Source organism: Pagrus pagrus, assembly GCF_965226575.1.
Source record: "Pagrus pagrus genome assembly, chromosome: 5".
NCBI classification, from domain to species: Eukaryota; Metazoa; Chordata; class Actinopteri; order Spariformes; family Sparidae; genus Pagrus; species Pagrus pagrus.
Window position 1 is genome coordinate 17,344,500 of NC_140189.1, and position 24,765 is coordinate 17,369,264.

A 24,765-nucleotide genomic window follows, 5' to 3' on the forward strand; every position below is an offset into this window, starting at 1 on the left:
AATATATTCTGCCTTGTGGAAATGTCGACTCTCTGTATGCCAAAGTTACTGAGGTCACTGACTTTGAAAACTTTTCGCCACTGACCAAACCCCTGTGGATTTTTCCAGGGATTTGAAAAGAATCAGAAAAAAAACACTATTAATATTTTATTTCTATAACTGTGCAGTCATGCTTTGTAAAAAATAAATGAATGTAACTCTACATTGCCAGGTGTGTAACTGGTGGGGAATACTAAATATTTTCTATTTATCGATTTACGGGGCCTAAAAACAACCAAAGCATAACATGTCCTGTCTAAAAACAGTCGGTCGACAAACCAGAAGCAAGTGAAGAAGCAACTGTCTGTTTACAGCCATTGAATCCAATACTGTAACCAAAATCAAATACACAGATTCTTTTTTTTTTTTCAGTTAAACATTTTTTATTTCATGGAAATACAACATAATTTCAAATCCTTTCCAGGACCATTGTTGTACATTTTATACTCTTTTTTTTTTTTCTCCATTTTTTTGTACTTGAAAACATGGTCACTTGTACAACAATATCATAAACAAAGCCTCATGTCACAAATGGAGCCATTGATGACAATAAATTACACTTGCCATGCTAAGGTTTTGAGATGACACATTGGTACCTTCATTGTTACTAGATTAACCTTTAAATGAACAATACGTCAGAGTTGAATAAATATGATAAAAAGACACTGGAGTTACAAAAGAAAGTTTGTTCATTCAAAACGGAGCAGAAAAAGGTCACAGAGCTGTTTGGGGAGGGTTACTTCTTAATAATCCATTTGTTTTCCTTCATATGAAAAAAATAGGGACCAATTTTGCATATTTTGATAACACTGCTAAATCTAAAGCAAAAGTCCAACAATAGTAAATACTGACTATATTTAGGAAACTGCCCTTTAATTATAACCGACATATTAGTTATGATTTTTTTTTTCCTTTATGTGCAGAGTATTTCACAGGTCTGCTAGACCGACATCATCCATTCACACTCAAAACAGGTTAATCTAGTACAGCACTGTCTTTATACAGCCTAGAGGTATTTTCTAATCTTGTTTTTCTTCTCTTGTTTTTTTCTTTACTCTTGAAAAAGCAAACACATTTACCCCGATGAAGATGTGTCTTTTCCAAACTGTAAATAATATCACTGTGTTCATGTACAGAATATAAAAATCTTTCCAACAGACAGAAGAGAGAAAGAAAAATAAAAAAAATAAAACAGGTAATGAGGTCTCCAGCCAGTAGTAGTAGAGAGGCAAGTATACCAATGATGTGTAAATTAAAAATATTCATAATTAAAAACAAGAACAATTACAACACTCGACACGTCACTTAGTTCAACAGTGAGATTTACAGTGGAACTGGTACCGAATAAAAAATGTTTTAGGGAGTGAAGCGAGAAAACCAGACGGGAGGGGAGATAAATAAAAGCAAATCAAAACTGCGATGTACCTTCATTCCTTTGGAAGCAAGCAGGTGAAGAAAGAATATGGAAGAAGTATTTGAATGCATCGTGATAGATAGACACTGCTTTATCATGAACACGGGCAGACCAGATTATTATACAGATGAGCTTGAGATGTGTCACGATAAACATGTTCTGGTCGTAATAGAGGACACGCATAATGGTAGCACAGGTGCCTGTGCTAGTACTGTGTGTCGCTGTAGTAGCACTTAAGAGCACCATGTTTCACTTAAAAGATCTTTATATAACTTAGAAAAAATTAGTTATTTCTTGCATTATTTAGTATTTTATTTAAGATTTACTTTCGCCTCAGCTTTTGATTGCAAATTCTGGAAGGTGTTTGCGAGCCCCGATGGCTTCAAACGAGGGGCTTCAGATTACAGGACGGGGATTTTGGCATTTGTGTCGGTGGTCCGACCCACAGGTGTGCAGCGGGAGGAATAAGAGAAGGCATGCATGAGTCTGAGTGAGAGCCACACAGAGAGTAGAATAAAAAAAAAAGAAAAGAAAAGAAAAGGTGTGAATATACACTTCCACCTCCGGCCTGGTCCACTTAATGCTTCGAGAACTCAAAGACAGACGCGCGTTAGATAGAGCAACAGTTTTAGAGGGTTTTGTCTTTGGATTCTTGAAGCCAGCGTGGAGCCATCGTAGTAATCTATACCTCTACGAGACCAGGAGGAGGCAGAAATAAGTATCACAGCTATGCGTGTGTGTGTGTGAGTGTGTGTGTGTGTGCACTATGTGTGAAGGGTCTATCTCAACAGGTGGTAGCAAGGGATTGGTGTATAGGAGGCTGGAAACAGCGAACGTGCTCCACGGTGGAACTGTCCGTCTCCACCGCTTTCATGTACTTGTTGAGGATGGCGAAGATCTCGTTGTTGAGGATCTGGTACTTCCTAATGCGGTCGGCCATCTTCTTCAAGGGCTGTCAAAGAAACCAGAAGAGAAAGGGAATGAGTCTGATAATATAGAGAAGTGTGTGTGTGCATGTGACTGAAAGCAGTGAGATGCAGTGTACCCACCACATTTTTGATGATCTCGTCCTTGCCGTCCTGTCTTTGGACTTTGAGCAGGTGGTAGCAGAAGTCGAAAAGGTCAAAGCGACGCTGCTGTCCCAACAGCACGATGATGGCACAGCCGGCCCAGTTCAGCCCGTCCCCAAAGCACTGCCTGGAAGGCAAGGCACGTAAGTTGTTTCCATTAAAGTTGGAGCCATCGAATTTCAGTGCACATTTCCAACAACTACTTTCATGCAAATATATTCCAGAAGATGTGACAAGATTACATAAATAAGATGTGATAAGAAGTGTACCTACATAATTTGTTGAGAAATTAAATTAAAATTTAGTCGCACCAGTGCAACAGGCGTGAACAGTTAATTTGGAGCTCTGATGTGCATTTCAATTTGAATTGTTGTATTTTAAGTTTAATTGATGTTTGACTGAACGTACGGTTGATAACTTAAAGAGACAAGAAAAAAAAAACACACTGCTACAGTTAACAGTTAACACAAACACCGGACAGGTTTCACTCACTCTGCTGTGAACTCGTGCGTGCCCACGGGAATGCAGTAGACGAACTGCATGGCGCTCCACAGGCGGTGGAACTCCATACACTCGTCGACGTGCATCACGCCGTTGGTGGGCGGAGGCCCGCGCCACACCCCGTCGTGCAGGAAGCTGCGGATGCGCGTCAGGATGACCTCGAACATGGAAAGGCCGCAGCAGAGACGCTCTTTGGTCAGCAGGTCCCCCTCGCGGGCAATGGCAATTTGCTGGGAAAAGGAAAGTTTAAGTAAGTATGATACAAACAGAAGATGAGTAAAAGATCAGATTTGTCTGATGTAGAGACAGAGAGGTGTTGAACTCACCTGCGGGGTTCCCAACCTCTCAATCAGAGGCACAAGGTGGAGAGGGGCGTACTTTGCTTCCAGCCTTTTCATCCTCACCTCCAGACGCTCCCCCTCTGTGTAACACACAAACACAAGCAGGGAGCTGTACATACTGAACAAAAACGACTTCAATGTACTGCCGGTGACCCTTTTTATTAAATACCTTTGATGTAAACTCTGGGCAGAATGTTCTGGAAGGGGGCGGCATGAAGCAGGTCACACACTTCCTCCTGGGACTGGGATTCAAACATATCAAGAGAAAGGGTCATTTTGATGTAAAGGAACAGCATTCAGCCTACCTTCAGACACCCTTACATGCAGGTAGCCATGAGGTGATGCTGATTGTATACTAAAGCTAACGACAGCTTTTAAAGCATAATAAAATATGATTAAACTAGTAGGAGCATGCTGATGGATTAGTCACCACTATCTTCAGCTTATGCAGAGAAGGAGATGGGATAACTGAATGAGTGTATGTTTATCAAGCCATGATGACAGGCCAATATTAGCAGGATTATAATTTGTCACCCTCTTAGGTACAACATCCCATCTAATCTGGTTTAGCGGCAGGAGGTCAACTGTACAACCGTCTTAATCAGACTACTGACCACAGACAGCCGACACTTACATTTAATGCTTTTTAAAGATATTTTTTGCATCTTTTTCTTATCTCTTAGTATAAACATATGTAGAAGCCCCGTGCGGTGGTAGGTTTTATGTAGATACATGGTCATTATAGTGAGTTAGACAGATCTATAGCTTGGCAATAGAAGCTATCCTTGGCTGTATCTAGCTGCTGTTAGCTAATTAGCTCATGGCTCAGTTAGCCGTGGGGACAGTGGCCCTACAGCTTGTCCGGACCAGGACCTACTGAGGTGTGTTTTATGAGGAATTAGTGAGGAAATTCAGCTCGTCTTAGTTCGATAGAAGAGAGAAACTTGACATTTTGGAAGGTTTTTTTTTTTCAATTATTACGCTTACTACGGGGCTATCACCTCCTGCTAGTACGAAGTGGTATTACGAGACAGAACGGGCTTAGGCTAGCTGGTTAGCATGCTAACTTCGGCAGACCTCTCTACACAGCAATCACGCTATTGTTTCTTTACATTCTGATGATAATGTCAGCTCATTTTTGATGCATGTGTGTAAGTTTAAAGTAAAATTCTGGCCATATCTTACAAAGACTTTTTGAGCTTGTCTCATTTTGACAAAAAGAAATAGGATGAATGAATTTAAATAAAATATTTGGGGCAATTAAGTTTTAAGACTATTTAATGACTTTTAAGGCCTTGTATTTATAAAATTGTACGTAGAATCAAGGCTTTTTAAGGACCTGCAGACACCCTGCTAATAACCTCTCATCCCTCTGGGTAAAATGTCAGTGTGTTAGTGGTATTTTTGTCTTGAGAAGTCGTGCTAACAGAATGACTTGTCAAGCTTATTTAGCAAGATGGAAGTCATGGTGATTACTAGTCAAGACAACAAGCTACGAGTCAAACTAAACGCTAAGAAGCTTGGAACTAAAAGGTGATGGATGAGAAAAGAGAGCCATGCAATGATGAAAAAAGCAAGACACACACACACACACACACACACACACACACACACACACACTTACAGGCAGTCCTAACCAACATACACACAAACACCAGTCAGACGGAAATGGGAGAGAGTGACAGCTGAGCAGCGCTATGCAGACAGGCATCACAAGCGCCCAGACCCAGAAGAGAGTATGGAGGAAGAAGTGCAGAGTTAAGCACAAGACTGAACCAACAACCAACCAGAAATGTACCATCACCTCTTCCAGGGAAGACAAGGACATAAAGACTCTATAATATAGCAGCCGAATGTGTGTTTGACATTGTTTCGATCGAATGTGTGTCTCCAAATACAAATAGTTTCTTTGGGCTTTGATGCCAAAAAACGATACGTTCACTTAATTCTGAGTAAAACTGTCAGTCCTTCTGCTTCCATGGCTGATTGGAGGTGAAACCGTGTGTGCCAAACCGTGTGTAAAGAAAAAGAAGAAAGAGAGAGACAGCAGCCCAAACCAACAAGAGATAAAAGAGAAAAAGACATTTTCGGTCTGCGTGTTATTTTGATACCAACGACAAGACCTAAATCCTTACCACCTGTGGTAGACGCCAGCGTGAAATGAAAAATAGAGTTGTATTTCAGAAAAAAAACACATCAAAGAAGATCAAACATCTGTTGTAGGCCTGAGAGTTTCTGTCCGCGACAGCATCAACATCATGTACTGGGCAGAAACCTTCAGGCACTCAGGTTTTTATTGGTCAGCGACACAAAAGCATGGCAGTCGAGAAAAGCTACACATTAGCCGACCCCTGAGCACCGAGCACGCTCAGGGACCACATTAACAGTGGAATAAGGTGAGAGGAGGGTACAGAAAGAAACACAAGTGGTCAAAATTACAAAGACAGAAGAGAGAGATAGCAACATGAGTATAACACTAGAACAGTCTGAAGGGAAATTGACACTAGTAAAGAAACTGTCCTACCAGAGCTTGCTCGATGAGCAGGCAGAACAGGATGGCATTTCCAACCTCCCTTAAGCTCTGGAAGACATCTGTCTTCAGCTCAGCATACTCAATGATGTCCTTGAGCTGATGATGGAAGAACTCCAGGATACCTGGATAATGGCAGAAAGGGAAAAAATGCAGCCATGATAGCAAAGACAGAAACGCATTCAAAAATCGATCATTAAACCACCTCTTTTATTCCTACAGTCGAATGCACAGACCGAGCAGTAAGCGCCCTCTAATACCTCATTATGTCACTGATTATCTATTGCTGCCAGGATGGTGTCAGCGGGTCTGTCCAGCTGCCCTGACCCGCATTTGGCCGAGCATGAGGCCTTCACAGCGGAGGATCATTAACTGCTGACAGTAAGATCACAGGCGGTAAGCCAGGTACAGAACTCTGGGTACAGAACATCAGTAATCTACAGATTACTAAGCCCCACTCATAGGGATATCCCATCTGACTGGCCTCTAATCTGCACACAGATCTGTGGCCAAAATGCTCGGAGGCGTGTCGGTAAATACACAAAGACGCAGAGTAAGCAAGTAGAAAAGTAAAGCCTGTTTTAAAAAGTATACCTGATCATTTCTGTCCTTTTCAGATGTTCATTTTAATGTTACCTCTGTGTTGCATGTTGGTTAAACCCCCTTTATTAAACCTGATTTCTAGTGTAGCAGTGTTGCTATTTTCCCCACTGTGTCCCCAATCAGCTCATTTACACACCCCCAAACTGTTTTACAAAACTTGCTGTTTGATTCTCGCTGATGTAATGGTTCATACTGTATGTCGTCAGCACTTTCCTCTGCTGGCTGTGTGCTGCAAATGTTTAACAGCTGCTCCAAGTGATATTTTATTCCAGCAGTGTTTCAAAGCCCTGAATGCACTCAAAGAGGTACCGTGTGCAGAAGTGTAGCAACAACAAGACAGTTTTGTACATGTATACATATACAGACTGTGCCATGGTTAAAGGGGCAATATGTAGGAATTTTACTTTAAATAATTCAAAAATCAACTAAAATTATCAATAGAATGTGAATAAATAACAGTTTTGACATTATGACTAGCCCCGGCCCGTCCTAGTCCAAAGCTCCTGTGCAAGCAGTGTAAAAATGAACACTCCTCTGGTCCCTGAGCACCCAGTCCGAACTGCTAGCTGCAAGGTTAACTGAGCTAATTAGCTAAAGGCAGCTACACTTTTTGTTTTGAGTATAAATTTGACAGTGAGCCAATTCTTACATGTTGCACCATGGAATCATACTTTAAATTTGTTTTTGTACCTTTGACTGTCTTATGTTTAGTGCAATGGATAAAAGAAGAGGAAAGGACATAACTGATTCCAAAAGCTGATAAATGAGTTTATTATTAGTTATTATTTTGTTTGAGGAAAATGTTAAAAACAACTCCACAGCCTACAGACACAGCGGTGCTTTGAGGTGCATGCTAACATTTGTTAAGAAGCTAAAAACACAAAATGCAGCAGAGGCTGATGGGAATGTACTTTTGAAGTTTTGACCCGATGATGGCACGAGATGAAAAATCAGAGGACCACTGACATGAGTACGAGTAAAAAAACATCTTCCACCGACCAGGTTGAGCTCATGTGATCATATTATTTACCGAGGACATGATGGCACAAAAGGTGCAACGGCGGTCATCCACTAAATTTGCAACTCTCGAAGGCTGCCACTGTTCTATGTGTCCATGTGTGACTCATTACAGCTTGAATAGTGAGAGAATTGGTGCTGTAAATGTCAATTATAACCCCACATGCACTCACTGTGAGGACTGTAAACTCACCTGGGGAGCCATACTCATGGCGCGGCAGGCGGCAGATCTTGGGCATGACTTCTATCAGTGTTTTTACGTACTGCAGTATGGTGCCCTGTAGCTGCAAAGTGACAAAGAAGATGGATGGAACACAGCAGGTAACGTGGTAGAAGGGGCACAAAGTGGGAACAAAACAGTTCACTGTAAGAAATTAGCACACTGAGGGGGAAGGAAACACGTTTTTAGGGAACGGAAAATGAAGATAAATACCAGGCTCTTGACAATCTTAAGCAGCTCCTCCATCACGACAGCAATGCCTTGGTAACCAAGGAGACGGCAGATGGTCTTGAAGTGAGGCGGGCCAACAAAGTTTCTGTAGGAGCTGTATATGTGGGAGTAGGCAATGTTCAGAGGCTGAAAAGAAAGAAAGAAAGAGAGAGACAATGTTAATCACACGCTGCTACTGCAAGATTTTAGCTAAATCTTTCCTGCTATATCAAATACAAGTTATCAGCAGCACCATACCTTGGATCCATACAGGTAGTAAGGCTGCACATTGGCTGGCTTGTCTCTTTGAGGCTCCTGGGTGAAGGGAATGGCTGTGCGTACAAAGCTGAAAAGAAAAGGATGTTTAAAACCCAAAAGGGAGGCCCAGGATATTTAAGGAACTTATATCTAAAAACACAACACCAACAAAACTGACCGGTTTGTGGATCCGTTGTAGCAGTAGTTGGGGAGGAAGTCAAAGTTCAGCTCCCAGAAGACGTGCAGCGTGATCCGTCCGTAGGGAGCGGAGACGTTGTGGTTGGCCTCGCGGAACATGGCATCAAAGCTGTCCAGGGTCATGTGCTTGCACAGGAGTCGGTGGGTTAGTCTGTTGATCTCCAGCAGCCACTCCAGCTCCTGTCACGGAGGGATACAGAGTTTGTATTAGAAAGCTGATTAAAGGTCAAATACTGACGCTTTAGCTTGGTAGGTCGAGCCAACCCAAAGCATCAGTGGGTTGCAGACCCACGTAACAGGACAATAGTGTCTCCTGTTACATTTTGATATTTGTATCGCTGGTGATCTCACCACTATGGAAGTGAGGTCCTCGCTCTCAAAGCGACTGATTGCATGGTCCAGAGACTTGTACATTGCTGCCGAGATCCTCTGGGTGATCAGGCGGTTCAGGTCAATGGAGCGACCTAGCAGCTGCAAGACACAGAAGGAACGGTTATGCAATGCAATACAGCACGCAAATAAAAAGGTAACAGGAATAATGACACCTGAGATGAGCCATAGAGGACTTTTTTTAATGTTTCCAGTACCTGAACATGTCTCTGTTTGAGCAGCGTCTCGTAGCGGTTCGATGGAGGGTACGGGATGATCACGCCATAGTTTTTACACTCTGCTCTGAAGCGCTTGTCTAGGAGGACACTGTGAAAAGGAAGAGGAAGAGGAATTTTGCAGACTGCAATAATATCTGACAATAACTCTGAAAAATGAAGAGGAAGTCACTTCTCCTACCTTCCGGCCATTGCTTTGTAGTAGGCGAATATCTGATCTGCTAACTTGTAGACAAACTGGTCAAAGCAGAGGTTTACCTAAGGCCAAGAAAAACACTATGAGGGTGCTGTTTTAAAAAGAGCAGCACTGAGGTAAAGGTCGCCACATTTGAATTTCATTCCTTACCTCAGCCTCGATTTCATCGTAAAGGAACTGTTTCTTGAACTTGGTGAGAGCGTAGTAGCCACTGTCGTTATACAAGTCGAGAGGATACAGCACATATCTGCAGGAGGGAGAATGGTTATAATAAAGTCTTGATGTACAAACAAAATCTGAGTTTGTCGCTGGGAGTTGTGTCTTACTCCATCATGGAGGGCTCCTTGGTCTCCAGGATGTGGTCGGTGAGGATCCACGGCATTGACATCTCGATGGGGAACTGAATTCGGCGACCCATGGTCAGCTCCAGGAAGAACTCTCTGAACCACAGCTGGGACAGATCGCAGCACTGCTGCAGGGCCTCTGAACAGCGGAAGGACACAAGAAGGGATCAGAAAATGAAGGAATGTCTACGGGTCTACAAACACATCATATCATTTTCACAAGAGCGGCTTCGATATGATCTACTCACCGCTGAAGTTGAGCAGGTGTGTGAAGAAGAAGGATTGTTTGTGGAAGTCCTCAATGGCCACCACTATTGGTCCATCCAAACTGCTGCGGAGAGTCTTCTTCGACCCACTCTTATCTGCTATCAGTGACTCCAGCATGGTGCGCACCATGTACAGCTGCACAGGGAAGACAAAGGTAAGAAGATATAAAGTGAAAAACATCCTATTACTGTCATTTTCTGTGTACTCTTTGCATGTAGCGTGGAATTTCGAGAGGAAAAGGAACGGGAAAATAATTGCTGACCTTCAGAATAAAAGCCTTCCTTAAAGAGTTTGAACATTTCAAAGATAATTCAGCTGTAATTCAAAGCGCTAACAGAGAAACAATTCATCAGCCACCAAACTGTGTTACATGTTACTGTCTCATTCATTCTCACGTCCACTAATCTGCTTCCTCTCTGTTCCGTTCTGGTGCCTGCATGGTCTAAGTAGCAGAGCGTTGCCTAGTTACACCATCCACTATCACTCACCCTGCTCGCACACCACATGTCATATGATGAGTCTCTGTGGCACGTTAGACCTGCTTTAGAAATAAGCTTTGCTCAGAACCAACAGCACTGCAGCGTCTTTCCCAAAGCACATTAGGGAGTTACATTTAAGTCACTGTGGGTGTTTATTTGGGTGGGAAGTTAATTCATTTGGGCATTTGCACTCCAGGCCAGTAGGGGGCAACAAAATGGCTATGGTGGTGGCCCTCACTATGCTGTAATATAATGAACCTTAGCACTTGTTAAGTCTGTTTGAATGTCAGGAGGCAGACAGTTCTTACAAACTACTGCAAGAAAGAGGTTAATGCAGCTAAATGTTGGTAATGTTATCACTAATACAGCACTACAATCCTTTTCTGTTCCGCGCCTTACCTGTGTGCTGGAGGGTCCTACAGCCCTGCGGGGCACTTTGATGTCAAATCCACCTTTCGGGTCCTTCTCCCCCCTCAGACAGGGGTCATTTGGAGGTTCCCTCGCCCCCTCCCAGTCACAGACAGTCTTTCGAATGGCCTGAAGAACACTACAGATAATGAAAACAGCATTAGAGAAGCGATTTAGATCTTTTAGGATCGAGAGCAATAACATTAAGTTTAATGTGCTTTTGATCAGATCACATCCGTCGGTGTGTACCTGATGAGGACGTTCTTCTTCTTCCGTACAGCCTGGCGCAGAGGCTCTCTGAGGGTCATCTGAGCAAAGTCCTGCAGCGCTGCGTAGATGGTATTCCTAATGGCCTGGTTAAACACCGACTCCATTCTGCCCATCAGCACCTGCACCGTTCATTGCACAGCAACATGATCATCGTCGTCATCTTGGTCGTAGGGGCTACTGACCATCAACTCGCTATGAAAGGAGTAACTTCACATGGGAAATATGTTTACTCGCTCTCTTGCGGAGAGTTAGATGAGAAGCCCAACACCTCTCTCTGTCCATTAAAGATGTCCCCCAGTTGTGTTTTTAAGACATATAAATATGGAGCTCGAGTAATAATTTGTGTTGAATGTGGTTTTCCACAAAAAGCTCAATTACTTTACCATCATTCCTATATATACATTCCTATATTACATTTTCTCCTTGTTGAAAGCGGGATTGATCTTTTGATCCCAAAATGTGTAACCGTTCCACTGAGGTTAACAATGGATGACATCAAAGCTGTTTGGTGGATATTTTTTCATGCTTGATACAATTTACGGTTTTAAAACATCCTTTAATCGTCGACTGTTTAGAGCATTGATGAAAGAGCGGCTCGACACCTGTCAGGGTCACTGGTGTTTTACCTGCAGCCCTTTGATCATGGCGATGACCTCCACCAGGGCAAATTTCTCCTCACTGGTGTAATTGTATCTCGTGGCCCGTTCATACTCCTCCGCTGTGCCCGGACAGTCCTTGTTACAGAATTTATCCGTGGGATGGACCAGCTTCCACGAGTACTGGAAGAGACAAAGAGAGTTATAAATAGATCAAAGCTAAATGATCAATGGCAAAACCACCAACTGCTTCATACCTAAACCCACACAGACATTCTCCGGGCCCACACACTAACACAGGCGATCCCTCGCTCTTACTCACAACTTCCATGACGTGCGTGCTCCACTTGGACAGCAGCTGCAGACCTCTCAGCGCCAGGTCGAACAGCTCTCTGTACTCCTCGTCGGACTTCTGGCTGTCCAGGCCCGAGCCCGTCACCACTTCGCTGTTGCTGTAGCGTGCCAGCTCCGAGATGAAACGAATGTGGTCCTCCCTGATCTGCACCATCTGCTCACACAGGTTGTACTGTGGCGAGATGCTGCTCTGGGTGCATGTCCACCTGGGCACAGAATGGAGAAGATGGAGGGTTGGGGGTGGGCAGGAGCAGATGGTGTGGTGGTCAAGAATTGCTGTTTTGGATTGGGATCAAGAGCATTATTGTTAACTACACTGTATATATACGCAAGGTAGGTCCTCTTACTTGGACTTGTTTTCTTCGTAATGAGCACTCGTCTCAATGTAGCGCGACAACTCTATCTGCATGTCTCCAAACAGTGGCACCACTTGAAGCTGAAAAACACGGCAAAGAATGGTTCAAACTCACGTCACGTATACAAATACAACTCTGGATTTAAGAGATGCTAAATTAGCAAAAGGCTTACTTTGAAGAACTTGTCAATCTTGCTCAGGTTGATCCTCTTTTTGGCATCTAGTTTGTATATATTACTCACATTCCCATCCATCAGGTACAGACCAAAGCCCATCACCTGACACAGAGAGAGAGAGCGATTTGTTTTTACATCAGGACAGTTGGCCAGCTAAACATCAGACTGTTATAGGTCAGCGGCAGGTAAAGATGTTAAAATGCGGGTACCTTAAGCAGCATGTGTTTCTCACTGGGTGTCAAATACATCTTGTTCTCGTAATAGTCTACACAGATGTTGACAATGTCTGCCAAAAGTTCCTCGTAGCCAGGAATCACCTCCAACTGTTGGTGCAGGCACTACACATAGACAGAGATGGAACAACAGGTCACCTTCAGATACATTCATTGACAGACAGAAAAGGCTCATTCTACACCTTCTCTAGACACACAGTACCAGGGCTCAGGATTAAGTAAAATGCCATGTCTGGCAAGCAAATCAGGCAAAAAAGAATGATGGATGATGAAAGTAGCTAAGGAGTGAGTCATTTAGCTTCCGTCTTGTTTCTGTTTAAAGTTGAGCACAGTACAGTTACCAGGCAATCCTCCCCCGCCTTTTGGGGGGCGACGGCCTTGTGGGTAACACACATGATTGTGACAAAGTTCATCAGTGTAAGCTGTGGGTAGCAGATCTCTCTTGTACGTGACAGTTGGTGCAAAAGTGTCCAGATAAGCTCATTGCTAAAGCATAACATCAGCACATCATGTAATGTGTTCCTTGCTGCACTTGCAAAGTTGTCACTGTTGGTGCAAGGCACTTGAATGCCTCGCTGCCTAAATGCATCTACACTGAGCCCAAGAAATTAGCCAAAGGGGACAATAAACTATATCGTGTTGTATCGTATCGTATCGTATCGTATTGTTCCTTCAGCAGAGTGGGCTGGAATGCTAAAAGTGAGGTACCAACTAAGTACGAGCTCAGCTAAGTTAATAAAATAAACTAGTGTGCTCCCATCTATGGTTCGGAGCCAGTAAGCTGCGAGAGTTAATGGTACCAATTGGGCACTTGCAAGAAAATGGAAACGGGAAGGTCCGCTCAGTTAGGTTATGTTTGTTGCTTCGCATCTATGACACACTGTGTTCTTGTTCTTTTAAATCTAACAAAGATTAAACATGATAATTAACTAGTCTTTGTTATTATTTGATAACGGCTAATAAAAAGACAAATTGCATAGGGCAAAAAAGGTAAAAATTTACATCGGGCAAGTAGATTTCTGACCACTTGCCAGACCGGGAAAATGAAAAGGAACATCAATGTTGAACCCTGGATAATTATCAACAGTGAAAATATTGCATGAAAATCTTAAATTTTGTATTTGTGTTTCTAATGGGCTTTTAATGTGCCTTTGGGTCATTAAAAATGCTGAATAATAATGACAACATGCAAAATTTAATCGAGCTAAAATCTTTTTCAACACTAAATTAGTCTGCCTTTGGACTTTGCTCACCAACGTTTGAAATGAACTGCCAGGTCACCGTCACACACAAAACAATCTTCCTCTGTCGCTGCCATCACTATCTGGCTGTGAAGAGCAGAACACTTAAATGGGCCAGTTGTATCCTGCTTGTTCAGCAGTTCAGATGTTAATGTTGAGGTTAATAGCTAAATGGCTCCATAAGGCCCTTTCGATTAGATTGCACAATTTGTCACGTCACCTTTGAAGAGTACAAATGTGAGTCATTCATCCTCTTAGCTTGTCTAGAAAGTGGTTTCCTGGAGTATTAGGTAAGAAGGCTGCTGTATTTCTGTATTATTACAGACTGAACATGTCTATAGCCACCTTTTGAAAACATACCCTTGAAGCACCTTACAGCTGCACTGTACAAAAAGTCATTTCAATCACAGTCCCACTTCCATCCCCCATATCCTCACATAGTTACACGATTGTACACACAAGACAGGCTAGAGTCTGCACACCAACCTGAGTGATCCTGTTGTGGTTGGCTAAAAACATTGAGAGGTTCTGGGACTCCTGGATGGACTGAGGGTCGGCCATCTTCCTCAAGAACTGAGCTGCCCTGGAGGCAGAGGAAGAGACGAATGTTAATTTGGCTCTGACTAAGACTCTCTACAATGACTCCTTTATTTGTGGTTCACTACCTTTTGTAGGCAGAGTGATCATTCTTAACGCTACACTTCATGTTCTTCAGTTCGTCCAGCACTGCAAACATGTTAATAAATTTGCCCAGAGTGAGCAGGTAGGCCTCAGACACAAAGTCCTTCCTTCTCTCAGCGTGACACAGACGCTTCACCTCGCTACAGAAACGTTCTATGGCTTTCCGCTGTAAAGACAAAGAAAAGGGATGTATGGGTTTTCAAGAACACATTTTAAAAAGACACAACGTTCTTCAACATGCAAACTCTTAAATGAAAATGTCCTGTATGGCATTATATGAGCCCAGTTAAGGTTTTTCCTGGCATGTCAGGTTCAGTTATTATATTATTATAAAAATATAACCATCAATCTTACCTGGAAGTACATGAACTTCATGAGCTTGGTCACTTCAGGTTCCAACACCTCCACCGTTTTCTCATAGATCTCCACTCTGTTGGGCTGCTCATTGCATTTCACCTAGTACGCACAAGAGGGTGCCATCACACAGCTTGATTTTGCAGAAGTGGTTACACAGGAGTTCAGCTGGCTCATGCAAAATTATAGTTTATTTGCAGCATGATGCAAAAAATGACTTGGTGATGAGGCGTTTTTTTCTCTCTCTCACCACCAAAGTGTCTTGTTTCCATGTATGTACAGTACAAACTGTTACTGTCCAATTTGAGGTCACACAGGTAACACTGCAGACCGGTTGAGGTACATGTTTTCCACATCGATGACTAGATTAGAACTTCATATAATGAAGATAGGGCGAATGTGTGATAAACGTAGCTGGTTCAAACAAATAAATGCAGAGTAGAAGCGAAATGCTGACAGGTTCTAAGTCATCGGCCGATGATGTCAGGTGTGGTAAGAGATGTCACATTAGCAACCGCTGCCACAGTTACGAGATGCTTGTCTGTGTTTTTGCCAGTCGAGGACTTCCAGAGAAATTCAAGTAAACTTTTCATTGAACAGAGAAATGACATGATTGGTTTGATACTAGATCTCTTCTTTGTTGAGTCTCAGTCTTGTGAGAAGGATCAAATCATGAAGGAATGGAAAATGTGTCATGGATGAAATAAAAAAGAAGCTAAGGTGACATATTAAGCATTAGTGTGTATGTGTTAGGCATGGGCAGTATCAAGGTTCCTTAGATGTGATTTTAAACATTGTCAATTAAAAAAAAACAGACATTCCTCTTACCATTAAACTGGTACAGACACGATGTACTGAAGTTAGGGATGCATGATATATATCGGGCCAGTGATGTCGGGAAGCTATTTATCTGTATCGCTAAAATTATAACCAATAAGCAATTTTGCTTTCATTGACTTAACAACGAGGCATCTGCACACTCTGATACAGTAGTTGGCAGTGTGTAACTTAAACTTAGACAAGAGAGCCATGTCGTCACCAGTATAAACATTTTTTAGAGTTTCAAAGGAAGACAACATGATTCATTCAGGAAAAAAAGGGATAAAGGTTACATGTGAGCCTTTCCTACCCGCAGGTGTGCATAAACTACAGGTTATAAACTTCTTTTTAAAACACAAACATGTGAAATTATCTGTTATCTTATCAGTATCGGCCATGACAAGCAGGTAATTATCGGTTAGCGATGTTGGCTGAAAAAAGATCCATATCGTGCATCCCCAAATTGCAGTGCACAGCACGTGCCACCGATGTGTTTAGGATGAATAAAAATCCTCCCCAGGATGCCTCCAGGATGAAAGGGGATTATGTATGTCTGTATGTCTTGATGTATGGATAACTCACCATCCCTTAGCAAATGACAAACTGAACTACTACATTGTGAGACAACAACTCCATGTTGAAATCAGCAGGAGGAGACCTAGCAAGCTGTTAGCTGATAGCGAAAAACAGATCCCGTCATCTACCGTATACCCCGGTGAAATGTCAGGAAGGTATGAAGCTATAAGAAAACAGATATACTGCTCAAGCTTAGTGTGTGTGTGTGTGTGTGTGTGTGTGTGTGTGTGTGTGTGTGTGTGTGTGTGTGTGTGTGTTACCTGGGGAATGGCTCTGGAGCAGCTTCTCCAAGTGTAAAGCATCACGGCATACTCATGTCCTTCCTCCAGCATCTCATTCTGCACAAACGGACAGAACACAACAAGAGACAACCTTCATTCTTAATGCACAGTTATGTGCACATTTCAAAAGGAGCAATGCTTTGAGCACATCCCTCAGTTCTTTGTATTTCTTACTTTAGCAAAGACACACAACAAGGCATTATCGGATTATTGTGAAACGGAATATATCTCAGACGAGTCATAACTTCCAGATGAATGGGGCTTGATGAATATTTCAGCAGGGGAACATTTCTTTCATTCAGAAGTAGGTGAGACAGACTTCTCCATCACTAGCCAGAGAGAGGAGTGTCCTCAAATAGACTGGCTTCAATGGGACTTCCTGATTAACTAAGGTTAAATAAAGCTCTACTTCCCCTCGTTGCCAGTCCAATCACACTCTCCATTCATTCACCATCAGGGGAAAGAGGTTTACTGGTCCATTGCCTGCCTGATTCACCAGTGTGTGAGGGAAGTGTGTATCTATATGAGTGTACTAGTGTGTGTGTGTGTGTGTGTGTGTGTGTGTGTGTGTGTGTCTGTGTGTGTGTGTGTGTGTGTGTGTGTGTGTGTGTGTGTGTGTGTGTGTCCTGCCACAGGCCGAGCCAAATCCCAACAAAGGAGCCAAATGATAATCAATTCAGAAAAACAAGGCTCTCTTTAAGGGTGTGAGGCCGCTTCCCACAGCCAGCTTTGTGTTTATTGAAAGGGGAACAGCAACTATTTAAAATAGACAACAAAAAATTGATTCAGCTACTCAGATGCAAAAATAAACATGACGGCATGTGTGTGTTTTAAAAAGTGGAGCACAGATCTCACCATGCTGGAGTGGACCGTGGCTTGCTCTATATAACGAGCGATGCCGGTCACGAACGCATTCCTGTCTTCAAAGTTGGTGTCAAAATTCGCCTGCGGAAGGAGGGAGAGCGGAGTGAAAGGGGTGCATTGAGAAAGTATGAACAACTCGGGGGTAATGGTGGCACGCGGCGGCGACAGCGTGTGTGGGTGCGTACCTGGTACATGATGGAGGAAGGAGGGGGTTCGATGCATGGCTGCTGGTCCGGGAGGGGCAGCTCCTCCAGCAGGTCCACATTGGACAGGGCATCCTCCAGGGTCACGTGGGTCGTCATGGTAACAAGGCGTCACTCACACAACACCCCAGTCTGACAGAAACAGAGGAAGACAGAGCGAGGATATGAGATAATGGGACTTAGTATGCAAACTGGGGTACTGGTTCCCCAGGGGGGAACTTGGAGAGCTTGTAAAGTAGCTTTGATAAAACAGAAATTTGGTAAGTAAAGTAAATATACACATATTGAGTGACAACAACTGAATATTACGTGTTGCAACTAACAATGTATGAAAATTATGTAATTAGCAAGTGAGCAGAGAAGTTGAAACAGAAATAGATCGCTAATGGCAATGGATAAATAGATAAAATAGAGAACTAAAAGTGATGGATAGTCTGTTAAAATATATAGCTTACAGTACGATAAAAGGTTGAAATGGTTAGCTAATAGTAATGGGAACATGGTTGAATAAGTAAGCTTTGTAGTTAGCTAAACATAATGGGAGAATGGTTAAATAGGTTAGCTTAAATATTTGGGGAAACAGTTGAATAAGTTAGCTGAATAGTTATCTCGAAGTTAAGGGAAAATCAATGAAAATGTTTGCAAAATAGCTAAAAATAATAATAATAATAATAATAATAATAATAATAATAATAACGGGGAAATGGTTCAATAAGTTAGCTAAATAGTTAGTTTAAAGCAAGGGGGAAATCATTCAAAAAGTTAGCTAAATTGTTAGCTAAAATTAATGGGAAAATGCTTGAATAAGTAAAAGTAAAAGTAAAAGTAATGGATAATTGGTTCAAACGTCCCACTGCTTCAACTTCAAGTGACAGTAGTAAGAACACAAACTCAACCGAGAAGAATCCAAAGTTAATATGCAGCGTAAAGTCTGGTCAGATTAATACATCTGGAACATGATGGATGGTAAAATAGTTAGAAGGTGCACAATCAATAGATCAACACAGAGGTGACATCACAATTGAAATGCTATAGTTACATGATTTTTCTCAAAAACCCAAAAACAGATACACCATCTATTCTCTTTGAATGTATAGGCGACCCCACTTCCTCTTCTGAAACCCTGTTTGAGTTATGCTCTGCTGTATTTTTGTGTGTTCATCCTGCACCTGTATCCTCTCACATTTCACTATATGTCAATACCAGATTAAGCTCAGGGGAAGTAAAGGGCAGAGGCTCCTACACTGTTTCCGTTCTAGCTTTTTATTTAGCTCGAGGCCATCTGAAGCGTATAATTCTTGAAGTGCCTAGACCTGGAAATCTCACCGATCTGAGAGCAGCAGTGAACGGTCTGGCAGTGAATGACGTCTGACAAACACAAAATGTGCGATCTTGCAAAGGCAGTCGACGTTAAATGATGTTAAATCACAGAAGTGAGTTTATATTCTTTAACTCAAATCAAAATATGGTGAAATACTGTATATGAACATAGAATGTGCGTGCACCTCGTGCATAAGGCTTAAAAATCCACAGCTATCATTATCATTGTACATTTGATTCGTCCTTGAAATAAATGACTAGACCCCCTTAAAACAGCACAGTCATTGCATCGTCCTTTCCCTCATTATTAAGCATCGGCCCAGCCAAAGCAGTGTGTACGCGCCCACCCATATATCATGTGCCTCTAAGAAATGTGTGTTTTACGTCTGACCTGGCAGACAGGGCTGACAGGCCCGATAATCAGCTTAATATTCACAGCCAGAGAGAGCACAACTAGAGCTGAAAGGGCCAGAGGCCGAACAGCAAAGAGAAAAGAGGCAGATAAAACTACAACGTGACTGTCTCTCTTCTCCTTGCCACAGGTAGACAGAGTGAAAGTCAACCACAGACTGATGATCGCATGAGCAGATGAAAAACACAGTAAGACGTCTACACACAACTGGCAGTCGATACATCTAGCAAAGCAGCAGCATACTGACAACATGTCAACCCCTGACCCTGAGTGACAATATCAAGCATTTGCTTTTTCAAGGTGTTCACTAAATTACCCAAGAGTAAGACATATCATTATAGATTTTCAAACTAGAGATAGTCATTGTAATAACTGTCGTAGTAAGATTGGTTGTACGTTACCTTTAAAGAAGCAGACGGACGCCTACATCATACATTCACATTGTTGTTGCTCATACCCAAATGTGCAGACGCATTAACATGATCACAAATGAAGTGAGAAAGGAGGTGGGTGGAGTTTCCTGTCACATCAAACTGTCATAGTTAACATGCACAGAAGTTATATTTACATCAGGTGAACCACCAGCTGTGCCTCGAGGCCAAAATCAAACAGTGTGTGAGTCGTCAAAATTCAAATGGTCCTGAGTGAGTGACACGTCAGTGTATTCACATGTAATCTAGTCTCATCTAGACCAAGGTTTACTGGATTCTTTTGTCTTTTAGTCTTAATATTCTAAATTAGACACATTGTTTTGACTAAGGAGTGGCACGTCTCACTTCTTCCTATTTACTTCTTTTCTCTGTTGTTAGTTGCACATGCCCAGTATGGATCAGCCAATGATATTGTTAGCAGCAGTTATTTTCCAATATGTTTTACTTCGGTCTCTCTTTCAAACTCAGTGCCGACTGAACAATGTTCGAGCGCTGCCTGGATGGAAACGGATGGAAAAGTATTAACAATCCGGCGGCTTTAACTTCAACACGCATTCTGGGACGGGGAGTAAATTAGCGTGTCCACCTAGGTGTTGTGTTGTGTTAGTGGGGTTTTTGTCCACTGTGAAAAGGGTACAAGTAACAATGGAGGTCTCACTAATGTTGACGTGATGCCAGAATAAAAATGATTAAAAGGCCTGCAGATTTGAAACTCTATTCTTGTACACTAATGAAGGCCCCTGTGCTGCTGTAACACTGTAACGCCGATGTTAAAATAAATATGTTGTTTCCTGTATTCTTCCCACTGCTGTTGGCTTCACAACCTGGATTCAGTCATTCTCTGCCTCTTTGAAGACTCGACTGGTTATTTTTAACTGTTCAGCTTATAGAAAAGGAAACATGCAGCTCGCTACAAGGGGTTCTGTCAGGCAGATAAACATGCTCAGAGCTACTAAACTCCCATCTGTGCTTGGGAATACAGACACAGACTGAAGCCTGAATTGGCTGAATAAACTTTCCCACCCTGTACCCGACTCTGTTCAACAGTTGGTGTGTCTGTGCATCTTTACAAAGCAAAGGGCCCCTTCATTCCCCTCTGGACACTTGGTAACCTAGCTGTAGGCCACACGTGACAGCTCTTCACAGAACCCATACAGTAGTTGGACTCTTGGGAGAATTTAACACAGAACCTTTATTGATATGCACGGCAAAGTTCCCCCCAGGCAACTCTGACGATGAAACTAAAGCTTACATTAAAGGAGCAATGTGCAAGAATTTTAGTTGGAACTGAGAGCGAGTAAATGACAGTGTTTTTGTTATGTCAAGGACTGCTATGTCTTGTGTTGCAGAGGTATCTACTCAAGTTAGCATGCTAACAAGCTAGCCTGCTCCAAACCCCAACGCTCCCCTGGTGCTATGACCTCCAGTCCAGACCTCTAGATGCACAGCTTACAAAGCTAACTAGCTAACGGTAGCTAGAATTGGCAGCAGTAAGCGGTTACTCTGGTGATACGCTGCCATGTTTGTTTATGAATAAAGTTGTTACATATTGCACCTTTAAGAGCTGTGGTCAGATCTCCTCATGGCAACACTAAACCAGCAAAGAATCGAGGAAGTGCTCAATATATTACCAGCATTGAAACACATGATACATTATTTGTAGAAGAATATCATGACCGGTATGTGCTGCTGGCCGTTTGTGTAATACATCTCGCCTGAGAGGAAGACAGAGTGAGAGAAAGTGTGTCAACTCCAGGGTCACACCACTCAAAGGGATCTCCCCCCAAGGCTAGCTCTGTAATATATATTCATCATCCGAACAATAAGATGAGATCCGATCGGCGTGGAGGAAAGCATTAGGACAGGCACTTACACATGATCGTTTACAACACGATCACACACAAACACACACACATAGTCATCAGTCACATGTGTGTTCCAGCAGCATCTGTGCAGTCTACAGTGTGTCATCATGTGCAGGACGGCTGACGGAGGTATTTGACGGGCTGATTGTCGTTTTAAGAGAGCCACAACGCAAAACTGCTGTCGTCTCATGATACCCCATGATGTCATGCTGCCCTTTTAGACCCGCAACAATGACCGTCACATGAATATGCAACATAAGCCTGGCTCACGTGACCGAGCTTGACAGGTAGAGAATAGTACACAAAAACCTGCATCACCAGCCTTTGTACAGACAGGATATTCTTTTATAGGTCCATAAACAAAGTTTCATGAGCAAGTGTGAAACTTATGTAAAGTTTTAGTAAAAGGTCACAGTTTTTCAACATTGCGTAACCCCACTTCCTTTTTCCTTGGCTGTTTGTTCTTCTGGTTATTTACTGTTTGTTTAAAGGCATTGTGCTTATTATCCTCTCAAATCACTGGATTGAGAAATAAAAGTAGTAAAAAGCTTGTACAGCAAAACCATCTTACTTCCAGCCACATTATGGGGAGAATCTAAAGGTTCTTTCAATCACCCCTACAGAGAAGGTTTCGTTTTCAGCTCTGTCTTTTGTTGGTTTGTTGGTTTGTCACCAGGTTTACACAAAAACTACTAAACAGATTTTCATGGAGGATGGAGGATGGGTCTTGGCCCAGAGTAGACCCAATTGCTGCAGATCAAGATAGGTTACAGGATCTTTTTCTCATTTTCTTTAAAATTTCAACATTTTTGTCAGTTTTTCAAGAAATAATTCATTGTTGTTTGGCGTATTCATGTGGCTGGTATCTACTGTATGAGTGAGTATCCTTGGCGCTCTACCATTCAAAAGGCTTGTTTATTCTGGTAATTCATTCACTTTACAATGACATCAGATGGAGAACATAGAAAAAAACTCACTTCTGGCGATGTGGACTGAGTGAATCTTTGGCATGTTGGCTGGATTTGCTATTTAAATAATTAACTGCTGATCAAAACGAGTGATACGGATGCCGACAACCAATCATCACCTGCTTCTCGTGGCCGATGCAGATAAGATAAGTGAACATTTCACCACGTTTGTATTTTCTATAAGCTGCTAACCTATAGTTTATGCACACCTGAGGGTAAGAAGGTAAGATGTAGTGAGCACAGACGGATAATTTAATATCCAACTGCTTACTGGTGGATCGTAAACCAACTTTCACGCTGCAAACAGCCATCTGCTGTGTTGGAGTACTGCAAACGCTGCTCTCGTTCAGTCAATGAAAGCAACGTGGCCTCACATTGTGGGCTCGATTTATCAGCCAGAATTTCACTGATACCGATTGATAACCTAAAATATATTTTTCGTCAAGTCGAGCATCCCTAATCAAAAAAAATAAATAGTGGCCATTCATCTTCTGCTGGTCTGCACACTGATTTATCTTTCAGCAACACATTCACAGTGATCAACCACTAATCTAGACACTATCTCTTACATAACGAACCCTGTGCATGTCTGTCCTCTTCCTTTCAAATTAAAAGTTACATTTTTTTCCATTGAGACACATCTGTTTAGGCAATCTTAGATAAAAATATATATATAAATGGACCAGATATATGACTTGAATATGACAGTGATCCTCCCCATGCAGTTTGGATGAGTATTAGCAGCAGCAGAGCTCCCACAGCCTCATCATTACATCACTGCTGGCTGGTGAGGGGGCTGGCATTTACAACTCAGTGAGTCTGCAAAAGCATCCACATCCATACGTGCGTTGTAGAGGAGCGCAACGATACATGATGATCGTGAAAAAAAGCAAACAGCAGCGTTTAGACGGAAGTAGGTGAACCTGTCGTTGGTGGATCAGTGAACAGGCCTGTTGATCGGCTCCAGGCCGCCCTGAAAACGTCTCTAACGCCGCCTGCTCTCATCTACATGCCGTGCCCTGCTGGTCGGATGGGTCAAGGCGGTGATGTGTGTGAGAGGAGAGAGAAAGAAAGAAAGAAAATAGGCCCATAAAATGATGAAAGAGCGATGTGAAATGGAGCCATCAGAAGCATCAACCCCCCTCCCTCCTCTTCCTCTGATCATAGCGGACGTCTCTCCTCTCTATCAGCCCAGAAAATCGCCCCGCGATCACATCTTTCATCCGCGTGCACTTGCTCACCAACGGGCACCCTTCTCCTCACCCCACCCATCTCAGCGTGAGCTACGGTGCCGATGTAGGCTAACGGGGATCCCATTCATGTGTCAGAATAATCCCGAGAAGAAAAAAAAAAACCGGGTCGCTCGATCCGCCTCACGAGGGAGAGAGAGCGAGAGATTACTCGGCGTTATCGTGCATCTATTTCTTATCATGTTTGTGAATTAACGAGTGATGCACAGTAGCAGAAGGAAGAGAGAGAGAGAGAAAAACAGCTCCCCCCGGTCTCCAGCCATCATCACTAACCCCGCCGCACATCAGCAGCCCCGTTCATCTGGAAGCGCTGCGGCTCCATCCGTCGCTGCTCCTGCCTACATACCTGTAAATCGCATGTCCGTCCGGCGAGACACGAAGACGGGCGGACGGTGTCGCGGGCTGCGACGGCGGTCCAGTGTTTGCTGATTTTTTTCTTTTTTTTTTTTTTTAGCCTCGTCTTCTGTGCCGATAGATGCTCTAGTTTCGCCCAGTGCCTACCCTGTGCTAATCCACCCCACACAAAGAGCAGAAAATGGCTGCAAGTGCATTTTCTTAAAGGGACAGTCACACTGAAGCGATGGGCGATGAGGAGGAGAAGGAGGAGGCCCCCCCTCCCCTTTGAGCCTCTTACTGGTACATTTTAATATGGGAGAAAAAAAATAAAACATTATAAATAGACTTTATATATTTGCATAGCTCTGTTGGGATTATAGTGTATCTGTGGTGCTCATGGTGATAGATTTTAGAGGCGAAACCATTTTAAATGAAGTGAAACAAACTGTAAACATCTCATAATGTTGCAGGACAAAATTT

The 24,765-nt window shown here is 42.7% G+C and overlaps 1 protein-coding gene across 3 annotated transcripts; it reads right to left on the reverse strand.

Annotated features, from left to right (window-relative positions):
* Positions 1 to 402: 402 nt before the first annotated feature.
* On the reverse strand, positions 403 to 24,491 carry cyfip2 (cytoplasmic FMR1 interacting protein 2). 3 transcript variants are annotated; one of them, XM_084352255.1, is made up of 30 exons: positions 24,296 to 24,489; positions 17,686 to 17,835; positions 17,492 to 17,581; positions 16,616 to 16,693; positions 14,961 to 15,062; positions 14,591 to 14,772; positions 14,412 to 14,508; positions 12,661 to 12,789; positions 12,449 to 12,553; positions 12,268 to 12,356; positions 11,889 to 12,126; positions 11,597 to 11,749; positions 10,950 to 11,089; positions 10,692 to 10,839; positions 9,795 to 9,948; positions 9,529 to 9,685; positions 9,353 to 9,449; positions 9,188 to 9,264; positions 8,989 to 9,097; positions 8,753 to 8,872; positions 8,382 to 8,581; positions 8,204 to 8,291; positions 7,949 to 8,092; positions 7,709 to 7,799; positions 5,890 to 6,020; positions 3,535 to 3,607; positions 3,351 to 3,445; positions 3,016 to 3,254; positions 2,503 to 2,650; positions 403 to 2,405 (listed from the first exon to the last, which is right to left on the reverse strand). In XM_084352255.1, exons 2-30 carry the CDS (start codon positions 17,800 to 17,802, stop codon positions 2,238 to 2,240), a joined length of 3,759 nt encoding a protein of 1,252 aa, XP_084208381.1. In that variant the 5' UTR covers positions 17,803 to 17,835; positions 24,296 to 24,489; the 3' UTR covers positions 403 to 2,237. The 3 variants fall into 3 exon arrangements, with proteins under 3 accessions (XP_084208381.1, XP_084208380.1, XP_084208382.1); XM_084352254.1 differs by lacking the exon at positions 24,296 to 24,489 and adding an exon at positions 23,623 to 23,944 and having other exon boundaries at positions 3,535 to 3,608; positions 5,888 to 6,020; XM_084352256.1 differs by lacking the exons at positions 403 to 2,405; positions 2,503 to 2,650; positions 3,016 to 3,254; positions 3,351 to 3,445; positions 3,535 to 3,607 and adding an exon at positions 3,616 to 5,503 and having other exon boundaries at positions 24,296 to 24,491.
* Between the last annotated feature and the right edge of the window lie 274 nt (positions 24,492 to 24,765).